We start from the raw sequence: 16,872 nt of genomic DNA, 5'->3' as shown, positions 1-16,872 counted from the left end.
CCCCCATCCGTGTGGGCGAAGACCATGACGGACCTTCGGTCGAAGCTCGAAGGCACGTCTGCGACTCCTGCCGCCCCCGTAGGCGAAGGCTGCGCCAGACCTTCGGTCGGAAGCCGAAGGTTGACCGGTGATTCCGCTTACCGAAGGGTGCGAAGGTACTGGCGTACCTTCAACTGGAGGCCGAAGGTCGACTCACGGCGCTGGAGGGCAGGAGCGAAGGTCGTGGTGAACCTTCGGGTGGAAGTTGGAGAGGGGCTATCAACGTAGCCATGAGACTGGCCGAAGACCACAAATGGACGCTGAGACCCACTTAACTGCCCAGGGCACAGTTGTAATTATATAAGTGTACTTGATTGTACCATAATGCTCTGAATATGTCGGGAATGTGACAGTTGAGAGGGTTAAACTGTAAATCTAAGGGTTGGATAGTTGGATACAGACTATAAATAGAGTTAGTCAATGAAAATAAATATATACCAAATTATCCAGAACCTGAACCCAACTATCGTACCTTGTAAAATTAGTTGGGCGAAATTACAATCTACTAAATTTTACACGAGCATACGAATCCAATAAATTGACCAAATCAGAATAATTCTTGCCACATTTGCCGGCACATTACCAGTTGGGCAAAGTAAAAGAATTTGTACATGAATAATAAGATTAGCTCGGAATGAGCTCAACATGGGGGTTGTTGGCAGCCTTGCGGTTCATAAATTTAGGTGCTGCTGCATCTATCTTCGTATAACGGATCTTAATTGGCGGTAGCACACTTAAGTAGCTCTGCAACTTGATTAAACTTTTGGAAACAAAAGCACCCGACGACTTTACAAAACCGAAGCCCTCAAATTCGTTCGGAAGCAGCTAACATCACTCATTTAGATCACCCAAAATCCCAAAATCTCTCCAATCTAGTACTAAAATAAGAGGTTTTAGGATGAAAAAAAACACGTACCTTCAACGGCTTCTGCCGGCGGAGTCCGTAGCTGTCACCCGCCGCAGCAGTTCGTCCACACCCTGTGGTGCCACCCGTGACGCCGGTCTCGCGCAGAAGGCCGCTCGTGGCCACAGAGCAACGCGCATGTACAACGTGACCAAACTCCCGCACCCCCAACACGCGACACCACACCGGACACGAGGGAAATGGGACAGTGGCGCGGCGGTGCAGGTAGGGCGGCTGAGGTGGTGTGAGGAGGAAGGGGACGACGTAGTAGCCGGAGGTAGGAAGGGATCCAGCGGCGCTAGGGGGAAGGAAGAGGAGGGCGGCCGCGCCGTTGACGGTGACACAACTAGGGTAGTCGAAGACCGACGCAGCGAGACTCCGGAGGGAGAAGGGAATGGTCGAGCCCACATGGAGGAATCTGCCTAAGCATTTTTATTTTTATTTTTTTTGCCTCGCGAAGCGCGTTGGGCGGGGGCGGACGTGGATGGCTGATTGGCTCATGCCCTGATCCGACGATCCCCACCAGCTGCTATAGTCGCTACGGGCATATGTTTAGCTCAGCTGACGTTTTTCTAAAATCTGTTTTTAATAGTTTCCGTTGAAAAAGCTGTTTTAAATTGATTTTCAATACAAGTGAAATATATAATATATATAATACCTCTTAAAATATCATCTTTTAAAAGCTATAAGCATCTAACTTATCATAATAATAATAACTTTTATGTTTTAGAAATTATTTAAGAAACAAGCTGTCTGATTTACCTTTCTACTTCTGCCCAGCAAAAATCGCCATGAGCCCGGCAATTTCAATTTCACGATATTCCATATCGGCTGTTCCCAACGGCCCCTGCCTCAATGTTCCGTGGGCCCCACCGCGCGTTCCAGATTCCCGCCACCCTTCTCCCCGCACCGCCAAACTTCCCGCCATCCCTCGCAGCGCAGGACACACCGCCTCTAAACGACTTCCCGCAACCGCTGCTCTTGCTCCACGCGTCCCTCCATTCTCTTCTCCCCACCACCGCCTCCAAAAGCTTCTAGAAGATCCATCCACCGACATGGCCTCGCCGCCGCCGGAGGCCGGGCTCACCGACTACGAGCGCCTTCGCGAGGAGAACATCCGCCGCAACGACGCCATCCTCGCGTCCCTCCGCCGCAAGGCCGCAGACCTCTCCGCCTCCCTCCGGCCCACCCCTTCCTGCCCCAAGCGGGCCAAGAAGGAACCGCCGCCCCGCACGGCCCCCGCCAGCCCCGTCGTCCTCCGCCGCTCCCTCCGCACCCGCGGCCTACCCCCTAGCGACTCCTCCGCCGCCGATGCGGCGTCCCCAGCCTCGCCGCCGTCCCCTCCGATGCCCCGCACCACCCGGTTCTCCTCCTCGCTCGCATCCGCCCTGCGCTCCGCCGCCGCCGATGCCTCTCCCTCGGCGCCGGAGGGCGAGATTCGCGAGGCGGACGGGTTCGACGCCGGGAGGGACCTGATGCTGCGGCCCGCGGACGTGAGGAGGGTGGTGCCGGAGAGGATACTCTCGGTGCGGGTCCTGCCGCTGGCCGACCGGACCGTGGTGGTCGCCGGGAACAAGGTCGGCCATATCGGGTTCTGGGACGTGGACGGTATTGTGGAGGATGGCGATAGTGCAGACGGGGTGTTCGAGTATTTTCCCCACAGAGGGCCAGTGGGGGCGATTGTGGCGCACCCAGCCACGCCGCGGAAGGTGATGTTTTCCTGTTATTGTGCTCTTGTGCTTCTTCGGTGAACAGTTATTTAATACTTCAAAACTTTTCTGTAATCTAAGGGTGTTTGATTCGGTAGGTTAGTAGTTTTACTGAAGGGATACGGATTTAGTGATACTAATTTGCATAGAAGTTTCGTCGAACTGTATCAACGTCCTAATTGATTTGGCTTATCTAAGGTTTACCCTGTCAGTCAAATTTGCTTCTTTTGATTAAAGAAGTTGAAACTGCGGATGATACTGAAAGGGACTTTTATCACTTCAACTTTTGTTCATGGGGATGATAGTGTTTAATAATTACCATTTTTACGTCACTATTAGAATTTTTAGGTTTACAGGATGATAACTGTCGTATGAAGCAAATGAAGGAAAATATTTTTACTGTTTTACTACTCGGGACCGTACATTGGTGCTGACTGTACAACATTGAGTGAGGGCGGAATGAAAGGGGAAATACCATTACCAGCCAATCATCCTCTGTATTAGATAAATCTAAGGACTCCTTTTTCCTAGAAGTGTCCATTGTCCAATAGTGGTGTATTACAATAGTTCTGTTGTGCTGTTGCTAAACATGTGACTAAGGAGCTCAATGGAATCACCCATTTCTGTCTTCTGTAATGTTAACCATCATATGTGGCTTCTCACAAGGCAGATGACAGGTTGGGAAAATAATATTGGCATATTTGTAGGACATTGTAGTTTTGCTGGATGGTAATTTTTTATTTTTAATATTTCCATATTCAATCGGGGTTCTGACTCTGTTACATATGATTTACTGGACTTGCAGATTTATAGCTGTAGTTATGAGGGTGAAATTTGTCTTATGGATGTTGAGAAGGAGATCTTTAATATGATCCAGTTGTGTGACTATCCTGTTTTCTCACTTTGTCAAGCACCAAATAGTCCCAGCTGCCTATATTTTGGCGAGGGGAATGGTGAATTGAAACTTTTCGATGAGAGGGCGGGTAAGGTGTCAACCACATGGAATCTACATGACAATAGAATCAACTCAATAGATTTTCATTTGGAGAACCCATATATATTTGCCACAAGTTCAACAGATCGAACAGCTTGTATGTGGGATATGAGAAGCATGAAAAAGAAGGGTCCGGAGAGCTTGAAGGTTTTCGAACACGACAGATCAGTTCAGTCAGCTTATTTCTCACCTAGTAGCAGCATGCTTGCAACAACCAGGTGCTCTTTTTTCCAAATCAATTTTCTATGCTTCTTTGGTTGGCTACAGTATGATTAATGCCTGTCCCTTTCATGGTAGAAAGGCTCGACCTGTTTGGTATAACATTGAACATGTGTCTTGAACTGAACCAACACAATATCATGGCTAGATGCAATGAACTTATCAGCCATCATTAGGTTATTCTACATACTGTCATCTAGTGTAGTCTGGTTGTGCCAGTCAGTAATACTCGGACACTTAGAGTCCAAAAAAAAGTTTGCCCAAGTTGGACACCCGAGTTCGAGTCAGATTTAAGCACGTGTATTTTTCTGAGTTGGACACCAGAGTCTGAGTTGCATTCCAACATCTGTGTCCGTCAACACTGGTGCCGGTACACTGCTTGATTTAAATTGATGGCTCAACTAATCTTGTTAGCATTTGTGTGATCGTGAGCTTTTATTGTGATGTTGCTTAAGTAATTTAAGGTATGCTTGTGACTTTTAGCCCATACTCTATTACGGGATCTCGAGCTTCAGTGTATGAGTACTTACTGTTTGTTTCTTTTAGCACGAGTAGTACCTGGCTTCAGTCTTAGGCGTTGTGCCTTTGCTATTATACATATCTTCTGAGCACATTCACTGGCAGCATCATGACAGATCTGTTTCTTGGAACTAAATATTAGGAACAATTTTTGTTGTAACTCTCTCCTTTTTTCTAACTCTCGAGACTCCTTATTTCAGTTTCATCAGTTGTCTTCCTCTCATAGTGATGTCAATCAAGTTCCTCCCTTTTACAATCAATACTTCTATGCTCTCCTCAAAACTAAACTGCACAGATTTTAAAGTATTATTGATGTGATGGAAGCGTATGTAGTTGCACATCAGACCCTTTTACATGCTGTAAAGTTCACCCCATTTAATTTTTTGAACACCTCTCATCAATTAACTTGCTTACATATGGTCCGTATGAACTGAGCAACAGCTCAGTTGATTAGTGACTCCAGTAGAAGGGATGGCCACCCGGGCTCAAACCCAGGGTGCACCAGTGTGAGTTCCTCCCGGAGAAACTGGTTTCTGCAAGTTTCCTGGCTAGCCAAGGTTCGGTACTCCTCTGCCTTAAAATTAAAAAGTGCCCCGGGAGAGTCTCTCCTCGTGATCGAGAAAAAAAATGATCTATATGATGAAGTGTAGGAAATATGTAATCAGCTGAGTTAAATAGCTTGAGTGTAAGTGTAACAAGAAATGCTTAGATGGCGATGATATTGTGGGTGCAACATGCTCAGTTATATTTTACAAAAATAAATATAAAGTTAATCAGTCAAATTTGAATTAAAGTAAGGATTCTTAACGGTAAGTGGGAGATGGCTAGAGTATGTAGCAAATTGATCATATGAATTCCGCTAAAAAAGATTATCATATGAAAACCTGGAGTACATTTGTAATGAGGTGCCACTACACAGGAGAGCCAATAGAAGCCATTGCAGGCTGCCGCAAGACGATATGGGGACCGCAACTCTAAAGAGCATCACAACAGGGACTGATGCCCCCTTGTCTGTTACAGTGACTAGATAGTCTGTGATAAGTTCTGAGTGATTCTTCGTTTGCAAAATAAAAAGTAGCCAATCAATGAAATGAAAACGAACAATGTTATATGGAAGCTGCTAAAAGAAGGGGAGCTACAAAAAATCTACAGTATATTTCTTATGCCTAATCAGTTAATCTAGTCCATTCAAAGTTTCTATGTTGTTAGCACCTTAACTCGTGTTTCATGTAACCATAAACGATTCTTTGTTTTAATATTCACAGGTTTATATTTTTACAAATGACCTTATTCTTACTGTTTGCAGCCTAGATGACACTGTCCGAGTTTTTAATGTGGATAACTTTGATGATTCCTATATTATCAAGCATTATAACCAGACAGGCAGATGGCTGTCTACATTCAAGTACGAGGAGCACTTCTCACCTAGTTCTGTAAGCTTGTCCAAGTGTCTCATTATTTTCAGTGACCAAACTAAATCCATGCTTGCAGGGCAATCTGGAGCTGGAACAGCACTGATATATTTATTGGGAATATGAAAAGAGCAATAGATGTCATCTCCGTTGATCGCAATGAAAGTGGTGTCTCAGCTTCAAGCAAGGCATGTCTTGAGAGTGAACACATGACAGCCATCCCTTGCCGGTTTTCCCTGCACCCCTACAAAGTTGGCCACCTTGCTTGCGCTAGCTCCGGTGGTAAGGTTTTTCTTTGGACTAGAGCTTGAAGCAGCAAAATTTTCCCTGGCTGACTTGTGAACTCGGCTTTTGGCTTGTTGCTAGTTCTTTCATGCCCACATGCCCAGGTCCGTACCTGGAAGATGTCCGATGGTTGTAACGCCTAGTGCTTGTTTAGTATCCTGCTGTCATAATGTATAATAGTTAGCACGGCAGTAACATTTTGTGCTTTAATGTATTTGTTAGAACTGTTACCTTCATATGGATCATGTGTTGGTTTAGTTTGGCATACGAAGTTATGAACGTAGTGATAATGGAGCATGGTTTACAAGTTTATCTACTGTTGTGCTGTCAACGGTGATGTTGAAATCTGGTTACCAAAATTCGAAAGCCTTTCTATTTTTTTCTGGCCAACAACTGTCGGGAGGTCTTTGCCCCTGAAATTTTCTGGAGAACATATGTTTGACTCGCCTGAAATCAGTGGGTAAATCGCAATAACTCAATGCTAATAAAAAAGAAAGTGACGCAGTACGTCTTTCTTACATCTAGAATTGTGATGTTCAAACTGAAGACTTAACAAAGATGTTTCTATTATGATACCAAAACCCAGAACTGGCAAACCGGTTCGCCCTTTCATGGTCAGGACTCGGGAGTGAAGGTTCATAGAATTTCTTCGTACAATGCCGGCTGAAAAAGTTTGCCTTGCTGATTTCCTGCTCGCACATTGCAATGGACTGCCGCGGCTATTACTCGCTTGAACAAATAGTTCACAAGCCCAACCAGCACGAAGAGGGGTTCAGTGACAGATTTGCATGTGGAGCAATACCTGAAAGCTGATTCATGTAGAACATCTTTTCGACGGTTCGACAGTACCAAAACCTCATATTTAATCACGGCCACACGGGACAGGATCAAAATGGACCATAGGCCTGAAGCCTAAGCAACACGTACCCCTGAATCCAATTGTTCAAAATGGACCATAGACCATAGGATCAAAATGTAGTAAATGATTTTTTATGGTATCTATGTTTGCCAGTTTTAGTAGGTAAATTTGTACAACGGTATAATCAGGAACTCCAATAATAAATAAGATAATCTAAATGTCGAACAAACAAGTTACACAAGGATAACAGGAACAAGCGTAGTGTACAAATTTTCATTGTGGCAGCAAATTAAGTAGTCAACAAAAGAAATCTTGGCAGCCTCCTCAACGTGATGGTTCAAATTGAAGTTCTATACAGCCAGACTGGCTATTAATCTCATCATGCTTGTTTCTAAGGAACACGAAACCCCCAAAACAAAAAGGAGGCACAAACCAAACCAAATTGTAGCATAAAACGAATTTTACAACAATGCTTATGTTAGATCATCCTCGTCATCCTCCTTTTTCTTCAGCTCATTCTTTGCCCTGAGGAGGAGCGTGGTTTTCCAAGGATCCTGAAACAGAAGTGTATGTAAATATTTTTGGAAGTACATTATAAGGTAACAACGTTAGAACAGTCACTTAAAACATGGGCAAAATTGCATGTCAGAAGCAACTTACGATTCATCACATTTTATGTTTAATTCTAACGCAAGTAGTAGGTTTTGAGGCAAGATAAAAGCACCGACATCCTAAAACTAGCATTTAAACTATTGGCCCTAGGCGGCTATGGGCGGTGCTCTGTGGGATTGGCTCCCTAGTCACTGGGTCTGGGCAGCGGGATGACGCCTAGACGGGCAGAAGGCGGGCCTGGGCAAGCACAAGGCAGCTATGGGCGGTGCTCTGTGGGACTGAGCGGGACCATGGACTGGAGGAAGACGAAGGGGAAGAGAGGCAAGGAGCGGCGGAGCTGATGGCAGATGAAACCAAGGGTGGCAGGGGCAGTTGCTTGGGCGCTGTGGTCCAAAGCTGCTCAGGAAAGAGAGGAAGAGGATATGATTCGAATTTTTGACAGATTCTTGGGCCTAGTACGGCTAATTTCACAAGGGCCGACCTAAGCAAACAACATCCCTACTAACCCTTCGACACCTGCTGCCCCATCATCTCTCCCTTGGGCCACTGCCACCACTTCTTCCCTTCTCACCTCTGCTCCCCTCATGGTTCTAGTCCAGCCACCTATGCGGCGCCTAGTCAGCACCATGGTGGGCTAGGTGCTAGACTGGTGGTAAAACAGACCCTAGCCACCAATTTTGCAGTCTCCACTGAACTAGGCACAGCAGTAACATTCTGCAGCTGTATGAGGTTGGCTGATTATTGGAGAAAAAGAAGAATTACCATGTGTTATAAAGGAGGACAAGTGGAATTCTTATGCCACCAATGGGTCGGGTTTGAGAAGTGGACAACAGTGTCATTAATATTGCATGTTTGTGATTTTATTTTGCAGTCAAATCTGGATGATATGTTCTCTGGCTAAAATCGTATCCTTATTTTTTAAGATGATACTGAGCAAACTTTCCCTACCTTTTAAGCATGAAGTTACAGAATGAATCGTGATAACAATTCACCCACCAACGAAAAAGGATACAGCATATTCCAATTGAAATTACTGAACATACCAGACGTGTCATGCCGTCAAACTCTTTGATCGCATCAGTGAATTTGGCAATATCTCCTTCATCCATCGATGCAGCAAGATCCTGCAATAACACATGTTCAGTATAATCTCTTTGAAAAAGAACCATTTTATGTCTCGATGATTGGCTTAGGATCACCATTAAAGATTATATTTCATTATCAGTATTACAGATAATGAACATGAGTAACAAATCGCCACAAAGAAAAGGTAAATAAGCACTAAATCATACAGCTAAAAGCTTGTATTCACGTGTCCCGGAGAAGGTCGGGTCAATTTCCTGCAAAAATAGTTTAAAAAAACAATAACAACCTTAGAATGATAAAAACAGCACACAATAACTGGTTAAGATCTAAACTAAATAATACACACCTGGTATCGCTCCAATGAGTTTGTGATAGCAACAGGATCACCTCTGCATAGTTGGCAAATGCCTGCGTTAAGGAGAATGCCTCTGACACTGTACTTAAGAAGATTATTGTTGATTGATTGACGAGCAATTGATTCAAAAATCTCAGTTGCCTTTGGGTACCTGAAAATATTAAAATTTGCATAAGAAGTAGCATGATATTGTAATCGTGCAACTATTAACATAAGTATATGCACAGAATGAATCATCACAGAAGTCAATAAATGGTGAAAAAAGATCAGATAGCTATTCAGCTACCATCTAGAACAAAGATATATAAGAATCACTGTTACCAGTCTACAACATCACAAGATCTATAAGAATCACTGCTAAATCTATTGTGAACCCACAAAAAGTCTTATCGATCAGACTGGAAAAACTTGGATGTCAGAACTATTGTGTGCAACTAGCATCACCTATTCAATTAATGTATATAATATCAACTCTCCAGTCAGAATCATATTCATATTCAGGGGATGCAGTGTCGAAAGCACAACAAAATAAGCTTACAGACCATAAACAGTATCATCACAGTTTACAGTGTTCAAAATATTTCATTGAATAAAATACTTCCATACAATTAGTATGAGTCAAATGAAGTCAATCTTACTGTTCCAACTGAGCAGCAATTTCTCCTACTTTCTGCTTGATGGTGTTTGATTGAGATGTCTGCCCCTCACTGTCAAAAAGGTCTGCCGCCCGTTCCAGGTAATCTGTAGCCTTCTCTAAATCTTGTTCTTGCTGATATATCTCACCCATGTCCTGAAAATGCATAAAGTTTACATAGGCATGACTGATGTATTTCCTTTTGAAACAAGTCATCATCCAAGGATACCAAAAAGTTATATCAAAGCACATGAAGAAAAGGGGCGCTTTCATTAACCAAATTACTTCAGGCTAAAATAGGATAGTAACAGATAATAATCTCTGTGTAAGCAAAATAAAATTATCATTCACCTTGCTGTATCTTGCAGCCATGTTCAATCTACCAATTTCCAAGAATAGATTAACAGCCTGATTTAGTGCTTGTGCAGCTTCTGCATTAAAGGAGACAATTGCAAACAAATGGTTAGTTAATTATGTTGGCAACAGTAACGGTGGAGGAGAAGCATGATGCTAAAAAATAATGGAGGTACCCTGTGGCGAGAACTTTTTGTAGCAATTCGCAGCCTCAACATAAGCTGACGCAGCCTCATGCTTGCTATCTCCCTGTTCAGCAAAGTAACAAAGAGTGTAATCATCATCTCATTCCAACTGCATGATTCTTCGAGGTGACAAAAGAATAACCCAAAACAGTTAAAACAGACCAACGAACCAACCTTCAAATGACAGTTAGCAATCTTGATGTAGACTGATGCAGCTCTGCTCCCTGAAGAAGAAATTAATTACAGCCATTAAAAAGAAGACAACTGTATATTTTTTGGTGCACTGAAATAGTAATTTGACAACTTTATCATCAATCTCTTGAACAAAACTTGATTTTACCATATTGACATGATGCTTAGACAATAACAAAAGCATATCCAGGAAATAGACAAACAATTATATAATGTCAGTACTTGGATTCTAAATATGCTACAAAGATCAAACATATCAATGAAGTTGGCCCCAATCCAACCGATGATGCACAATTAGACGACCAAACATAAACATGGGTAATACGCCAGGTTAACTCTCCCAGTTAATTTTATGTGGGTCCATGCAAAACTATGAAAAAACCATAATCGGAAGTAGCACACAACACATAAATGAAACGATCTGACATGAACTAGAAAGGGAGGGCTGGACACAATCGGTCCCAATTCAATAGCATCCTCAAACGAAACATCTACATACTAGCCCCTCTTCCTCCCATTTCGTCATGTACTGACCCAACCACAAACCTTGCGCATCAAAGATCGCGCGGCTCGTCAGTAGATCCGCAACCCAAGATCCCAGTCCAACTCAAACTCCATAGCCATCCCGACAGATAACAGACCAGCGCCGCGACGATCTCCGCCCACGATGGACCCACAGATCTAGAAGGGCCACCAGCAAGCAATCGAGAAGGATTGGGAGAAAAAAAATAAAAAGGGGGAGGGGAGATCCAGGCGATCAGGAGGGCTCACAGTTCTTGGCGAGCTTGAAAGAGTTGGCTGCCTTGTCGAAGAGGTCGGCGGCGTCCTCGTACTTGGAGCCGAAGAGGCCCCAGCCGGAGAGTTTCTTCTCCGCCTTCTTCTCGAAGTCGTCACCGCGCGTCTCGTGGTCGCCCATCTCCGCCACCGAGTCAGCCCGGGGTGCTCGCTCCTTCGCGGCGGTTGCCGGCGGCGAGGCGGGGAGATCGGTATCGTGAGGAGAAAAGTAGGAGAAGAAACGGCAAGGGGAACGGAACAACACACCACGCGGAGCAGGCGAGGAGGGTTTGGGATGTCTGTCTCTGTTTCTCTGGCTCGTCGTGCCGCGTGTGCTGCACTGCTGGTGGGTTGGGGTCGGGGTGCGGCCGTGCGTGTGGGTTGGGTTGGGTCGGCCCCGCTACCCGGTCGTGTTTCCACGTGTCACTGACAGCAGGGCAGCGGTAGTACGAGAGGGGGAAACGGGAAGATCGGAAAAACCTAAACCATTATTAATTTCACATTTTCTTAAAAATTGATAATAATAATGCCGAAAATAAATGACATTGATAACACAAGAAAATCGAAAACGGTATTGTCGGGATAGAAATATATCGGTATTGACTGGGAATCGATAATTCAAACTTGAAAACACCGAAACCGTAGTTCTGAGCACTAGTTCTGACTCATGATACTTTATTTCTGCACTATCAAAAAGAATGCCTAACAAATAGTTTAGTTATAGATTCTTCTGTTATATTACGTAGGCTAAGTAATAGATATTTGATAAGTGATTTTAGGATTTCATCTTCAGCTATTAGTATCATGTTTGAAGGGCAATTAATAGCTAATTATGTCCGAAGACCCCAGGCCAAGAAAAGAGCAAACGGTCTTGGAATGGATTAAAGTAAATCAACAAGAAGATGAATATATATTTTTAAAGTTGCACCAACCCTGATATCATCAACTCTGAATAGCCTCTCCAAAGCAATTTGATCGGCATTAGCATGGGCGGAGCTACAGGGTAGTCTGGGTAGGCCCAGGACTACCCTGTAGCCCGTGTTTTTGGGCTTTTTTTACCTCATGGTCCAGCCCGATTAGCAGACAAAAAATAAATTCATCCGGCTCTCTACAGTGTGCAGTCCTCACTCCCAATTCCCCATCTCCATTCTCCCAAAATCACGGCGCTCCCAGCCTCCCACTCCCCATCTGACTATCTGAGAATCCCTGCGCCGGGCCGCCGGCCGCTGAGCCGCCGACCGCCCGACCCCCTGCCGCCTCGCTGACCGGCTGCCGCAGTGCGCCAGTGCCAAGCTCCGTCGCGTTGCTACCGTCGAACGGTAGCTCGCCGCGCGCCGAACCGTAGCTCGCCGCCTCGCCGACGCCTGACGCCCGACCCACCTCGTGGCCGCACTGAGCCACCACAGCGCCACCTGCAGCTGCGGACCTCGGGACCTGCCGTCTGCCGACCCCCAGCTGGGCACCGGCCGCGGCAGCGCCGCGTCGAGCCGCCAAGGCACGGACTGGCGGGTGACGGCCACTGCGTCGAGCTGCCGCGCCGCCTGCCGACAGCCGACCACCCAAATCGGCGAATCCCGACCGGCGAGGCGGCGACCGACACCCTGAGCTCCGACCCGGCGACCCCCTGCTGGCTGTTGGGCGCGTCTGGCGTCTCACAGCTACGGTGCTCACTGCTGACTGCTCGGTGCTACTCGCCGCACTGCAGCAGCTCGGCAGTTGCCGTCGCCCGTCTGCGCCTCTGCGGTCTGCCCGTCTGCCGAGTGCCGACCCCCTGCTGGCTGGTGGCTGCTGCAGTGCCGGCTGGCGGCTGCCGACCCCTAGCTGGGCGCCTGGGCACGTCTCACAGCCCGTCATCACAGGGTAATTGATGATTTGATGTCACTGATGATTGATGAATTGAATAATTGATGTTTGATGGAGTGATGGTGAGGACTGACGACAGAGCACAGAGGATATGAGGTTCAGTTGTTCACTACTTCACACAATTAAAAGAGTCATTCATTTAGTAATCTGAATTAGTAATCAGTAGCATGTACTTCATCGATAACTCGATATTATATATTCACTTAATCAGTATGCCAACTTTTTTGTATTTGATGCTAAGAATTTGCCCATATGTTAAAGTTTTAACTGAAACAATACATAAGCATGCACATATTTCGTATCTCATTTGTAACTCACTTAGTTGTACTTTTGAATCACAAATGTAGAATTGTGAAGACATGAAGAGGAACAATGATATTGCGTCACTTTTTCAGAAACATGAAGCAAAGACAAAAAAGATTGCGAATGAAGTGCAAACTCAACACCAAGAATCATCTCCCGATCCGATTGTGGCTCAAGTGCAAACTCAACAGCAAGAATCACCTCCGGTTCCGGTTATGGCTCAAGGGCAAACTCAAGAACAAGAACCACCTCCTGTTTACGATGTTAATCGTCTCCAACTTGATCCAGGATTAAGGGTGTCTATTGCAAGCTATCATATCAATGATCAAGATGCAGTTCGAAAAGGATATATTCTAAAAGGTCTATGTCAACCTTATGCTCATGAGTACAAAATTAGAAAAATATACGGTAAAGATCTCCGCTTCAGTCTTATTTGGTTTCATAAATACCCTTGGCTTGAATATAGTATTGAGAAGGATGCAGCATTTTGCATGGTTTGTTTCTTGTTTGGCAAGGGAAGTGGTAAATTTGTTAAGGATGGTTGGAGAAATTGGAACAAAAGTGACGTACTAGACAAACATGTAGGGGGTATAGGTAGTGCTCACAATATGGCTCAAGAGAAATACAACTTATTTGTGCAAGGTAAACCAATTGGTAATGTTCTTGTGAAGGTGTCACAAGAGAATCTATCTCTTTACAAGGCTAGGTTGACTTATTCACTTAGATGTTTGAGGTTTCTTTTGCATCAAGGATTGGCATGCTGTGGACATGATGAAAGTGAAGAATCTAGCAATCGAGGAAACTTTCTTGAACTTTTGAAATGGCTTGCAGAAAATAATGAAGAAGTTAATAAGTTGGTTCTGAAAAATGCTCCAAAAAATTGCATTTTGACTTCCCCTCCCATACAAAAGCAAATTGTTCAGTGTTGTGCCGAGAAAACTACTAGACACATAATTGAAGAACTTGGTGATGATCATTATGCAATTTTAGCTGATGAGTGTAGTGATGTATCACATAAAGAACAACTAGCTCTTTACTTGCGTTATGTTGATAAATATGGAAGGGTATGTGAAAGATTTCTTGGAATAATTCATGTAGCTGGTACCACTTCTTTGTCACTTAAGGTAGCAATTCAATCTTTACTTATTGGTCACCACTTGACTCTTACTCAAATTCGTGGACAAGGATATGATGGGGCTAGTAATATGAAAGGAGAGATTAATGGGCTGAAAACATTGATCATGAAAGAGTCTCCTTCTGCTTATTACATCCATTGTTTTGCACATCAACTCCAGTTGGTTCTTGTTGCTGTTGCCAAGGGAAATGATGGTTGTGTATGGTTTTTTGCTCAACTTTCTCGCTTGTTGAATATTGTTGGAGTTTCTTGTAAGCGTCATGATATGCTTCGAAATGTTAGAGTTCAAAAACTAAAGACAACACTTGAATTGGGTGAAATAGAAAGTGGAAGTGGATTAAATCAAGAGATGGGCTTAGCTAGACACGGAGACACTCTGTGGGGCTCTCATTACAAAACTATTTTGCACATCATTGATATGTATTCCACAATCCGAGAAGTACTTATAATTCTTGGAAAAGATCCCACACAAAGGGGTGATTGGCCGAACATACATGCTATGGTTGATGTCTTTGAGTCATTTGAGTTTGTTTTCAATGCTCACTTGATGCTGGTCATTCTTGGATATACAAACGAGTTGTGTCAGTCTTTACAAAAGAGAGATCAAGATATTGTTAATGCAATATCACTTGTGAGTTTGGCAAAGGAAAGAAAGCAACATATGAGATCTCATGGGTGGGAAGAGTTCTTTAAAGGAAAGGTTACATCATTTTATGTAAAATATAGCATCATCATTCCTTCATTGGATGGTAATTATGTGCCTCATGGAAGATCCTCACGGTTTTACCCCGAACAAACAATTGATGATCATTATAGAAGAGAGGTATATCTTGGTGTCATTGATAAAATTCGGCAAGAGCTTGACAATCGGTTTGATGAGGTTAATATGGAGTTGCTTCTTTGCATGTCGGCTTTGAATCTGTTCAATTCATTTGCTTCTTATGATGCACACAAGATACTTAGACTTGCCAAGTTTTATCCCAAGGACATATCAAGTATGGATTTGATAAGACTTGAAATTCAACTTGATAACTTTATTCATGATATGAGAAGAGATGATAGATTCAAATGTCTAAACAATCTTGGGGAGCTCTCTATTAGGCTTGTTGAAACAAATAAACATACTCTTTATGATTTGGTGTACTTGCTTCTTAAATTGGTATTGATCCTACCGGTGGCGACGGCAAGTGTTGAAAGAGTATTTTCTGCATTGAGTCTAGTGAAGAATAAATTGAGAAATAGTATGGGTGATGAGTTATTGAACGATTGTTTAGTCACATTTATTGAGCGTGATGTTTTTTGCAAGATAAGTGAGGATGATATAATCGAGAGTTTTATGGTCATGAGAAAGCGTAGAGTAGAGTTCTAGAGTATGTATTGTAATCTTACATGTACCAATTTATGCAAGATTTTATTTCATATTTGGACTATTTATATTGTACTTTTCGTAAATTTTAAATTTATTTGTTGAATTTACTATGGTGAGAATTTTTAATATTATTATATTATACTTCTAGTAAATTTTATACTTGTATATTAGATTCAAAAATTTTCACGAGGCACACCCAGCGTTCAAATCCTGGCTCCGCCCATGGGCATTAGGCACCAACATGTATTCCTATGGTAACTCCAAAAGATCAGCTACATGCCTATATCAACATCAGCACATACAAGCAAAGATATAAGTCTCATGGCTGCCTCAGAATTAGCAATAGCCAGAAGAGTTCATCTGCTACCATTGCAAACTAGACTCAACGAGTCTTACATGGCGTATCTTATTAGACATTGTTGAAGTATAATTCACGTTCTACAAGACAAGTATAATTTAGCATAACATAAATGATTAAGTCTACCATGCACGATAGCATGATGCATAGGATCGACGATTACACGATAGTTCAAATGTCTAACTTAAGCAATAAAACCATATAATACAAGAATTTTCTCTTTCTTCGGCATCAACCCTACCTACATTTAAACCTCGGGCTCATCATTATCACTTGTCAAGTCTTTCTACTGTAATTCAACATGTCATCAGAATAGGAAAAATAAGCTAAGCATTTGTCCATAAGAAAAGGCCATGAGCCTATGATGTCTCATAGCACATGTAAGTTCTATTTTACAGTCATGCATATACCAACATCAGAATATCATAACAAGGTAAAAAAAATTAATACCTCAATTATTAGATTATTTTGAATAGCCTCAAGAAACTCAAAATCATTGACTGTTGAAGAAACATTCCTATAATCTAAAAATAAAAAGGCATCTACATTAGTTAAAAGGTAATAACTTTCTGAACATTTAAAACCGACAAACAAATTTAGCTTTCACATTTTCTTGCTGCAACTATCCAATCTTTGGTCCAGATCAATGTTTGCACCATCTCACGATCAAAACGACTTTGAACTGGATCAATAACATGGCTACAAACACTAA

General features: G+C 43.3%; 4 protein-coding genes across 4 annotated transcripts; 2 read left to right on the top strand and 2 right to left on the bottom strand.

Annotated features, from left to right (window-relative positions):
- The first annotated feature begins 1,870 nt into the window (after positions 1 to 1,870).
- On the top strand, positions 1,871 to 6,397 carry LOC133899693 (DNA damage-binding protein cmr1-like). Its single transcript, XM_062340732.1, has 4 exons — positions 1,871 to 2,652; positions 3,458 to 3,864; positions 5,691 to 5,789; positions 5,876 to 6,397. Exons 1-4 carry the CDS (start codon positions 1,999 to 2,001, stop codon positions 6,105 to 6,107), a joined length of 1,392 nt encoding a protein of 463 aa, XP_062196716.1. The 5' UTR covers positions 1,871 to 1,998; the 3' UTR covers positions 6,108 to 6,397.
- A 724-nt stretch (positions 6,398 to 7,121) lies between these two features.
- On the bottom strand, positions 7,122 to 11,468 carry LOC133898966 (alpha-soluble NSF attachment protein 2-like). Its single transcript, XM_062339806.1, has 9 exons — positions 11,130 to 11,468; positions 10,341 to 10,390; positions 10,158 to 10,230; positions 9,979 to 10,058; positions 9,632 to 9,783; positions 8,985 to 9,144; positions 8,845 to 8,892; positions 8,596 to 8,676; positions 7,122 to 7,494 (listed from the first exon to the last, which is right to left on the bottom strand). The coding sequence occupies exons 1-9, from the start codon at positions 11,272 to 11,274 to the stop codon at positions 7,414 to 7,416; spliced, it is 870 nt and encodes a 289-aa protein (XP_062195790.1). The 5' UTR covers positions 11,275 to 11,468; the 3' UTR covers positions 7,122 to 7,413.
- Positions 11,469 to 12,290: 822 nt separating this feature from the next.
- On the bottom strand, positions 12,291 to 12,986 carry LOC133898534 (uncharacterized). Its single transcript, XM_062339248.1, has one exon. It carries the CDS (start codon positions 12,984 to 12,986, stop codon positions 12,291 to 12,293), a length of 696 nt encoding a protein of 231 aa, XP_062195232.1.
- Positions 12,987 to 13,354: 368 nt separating this feature from the next.
- Positions 13,355 to 15,802, top strand: LOC133898533 (uncharacterized). The gene has a single exon (XM_062339247.1). It carries the CDS (start codon positions 13,355 to 13,357, stop codon positions 15,800 to 15,802), a length of 2,448 nt encoding a protein of 815 aa, XP_062195231.1.
- The last annotated feature ends 1,070 nt before the right edge of the window (positions 15,803 to 16,872 follow it).

The sequence above is a fragment of the Phragmites australis genome, chromosome 18 (assembly GCF_958298935.1).
Source record: "Phragmites australis chromosome 18, lpPhrAust1.1, whole genome shotgun sequence".
Classification (NCBI taxonomy): domain Eukaryota; kingdom Viridiplantae; phylum Streptophyta; class Magnoliopsida; order Poales; family Poaceae; genus Phragmites; species Phragmites australis.
Note: the sequence above shows the minus strand (reverse complement) of the source record. Positions and strands in the feature narration are given on the sequence as shown.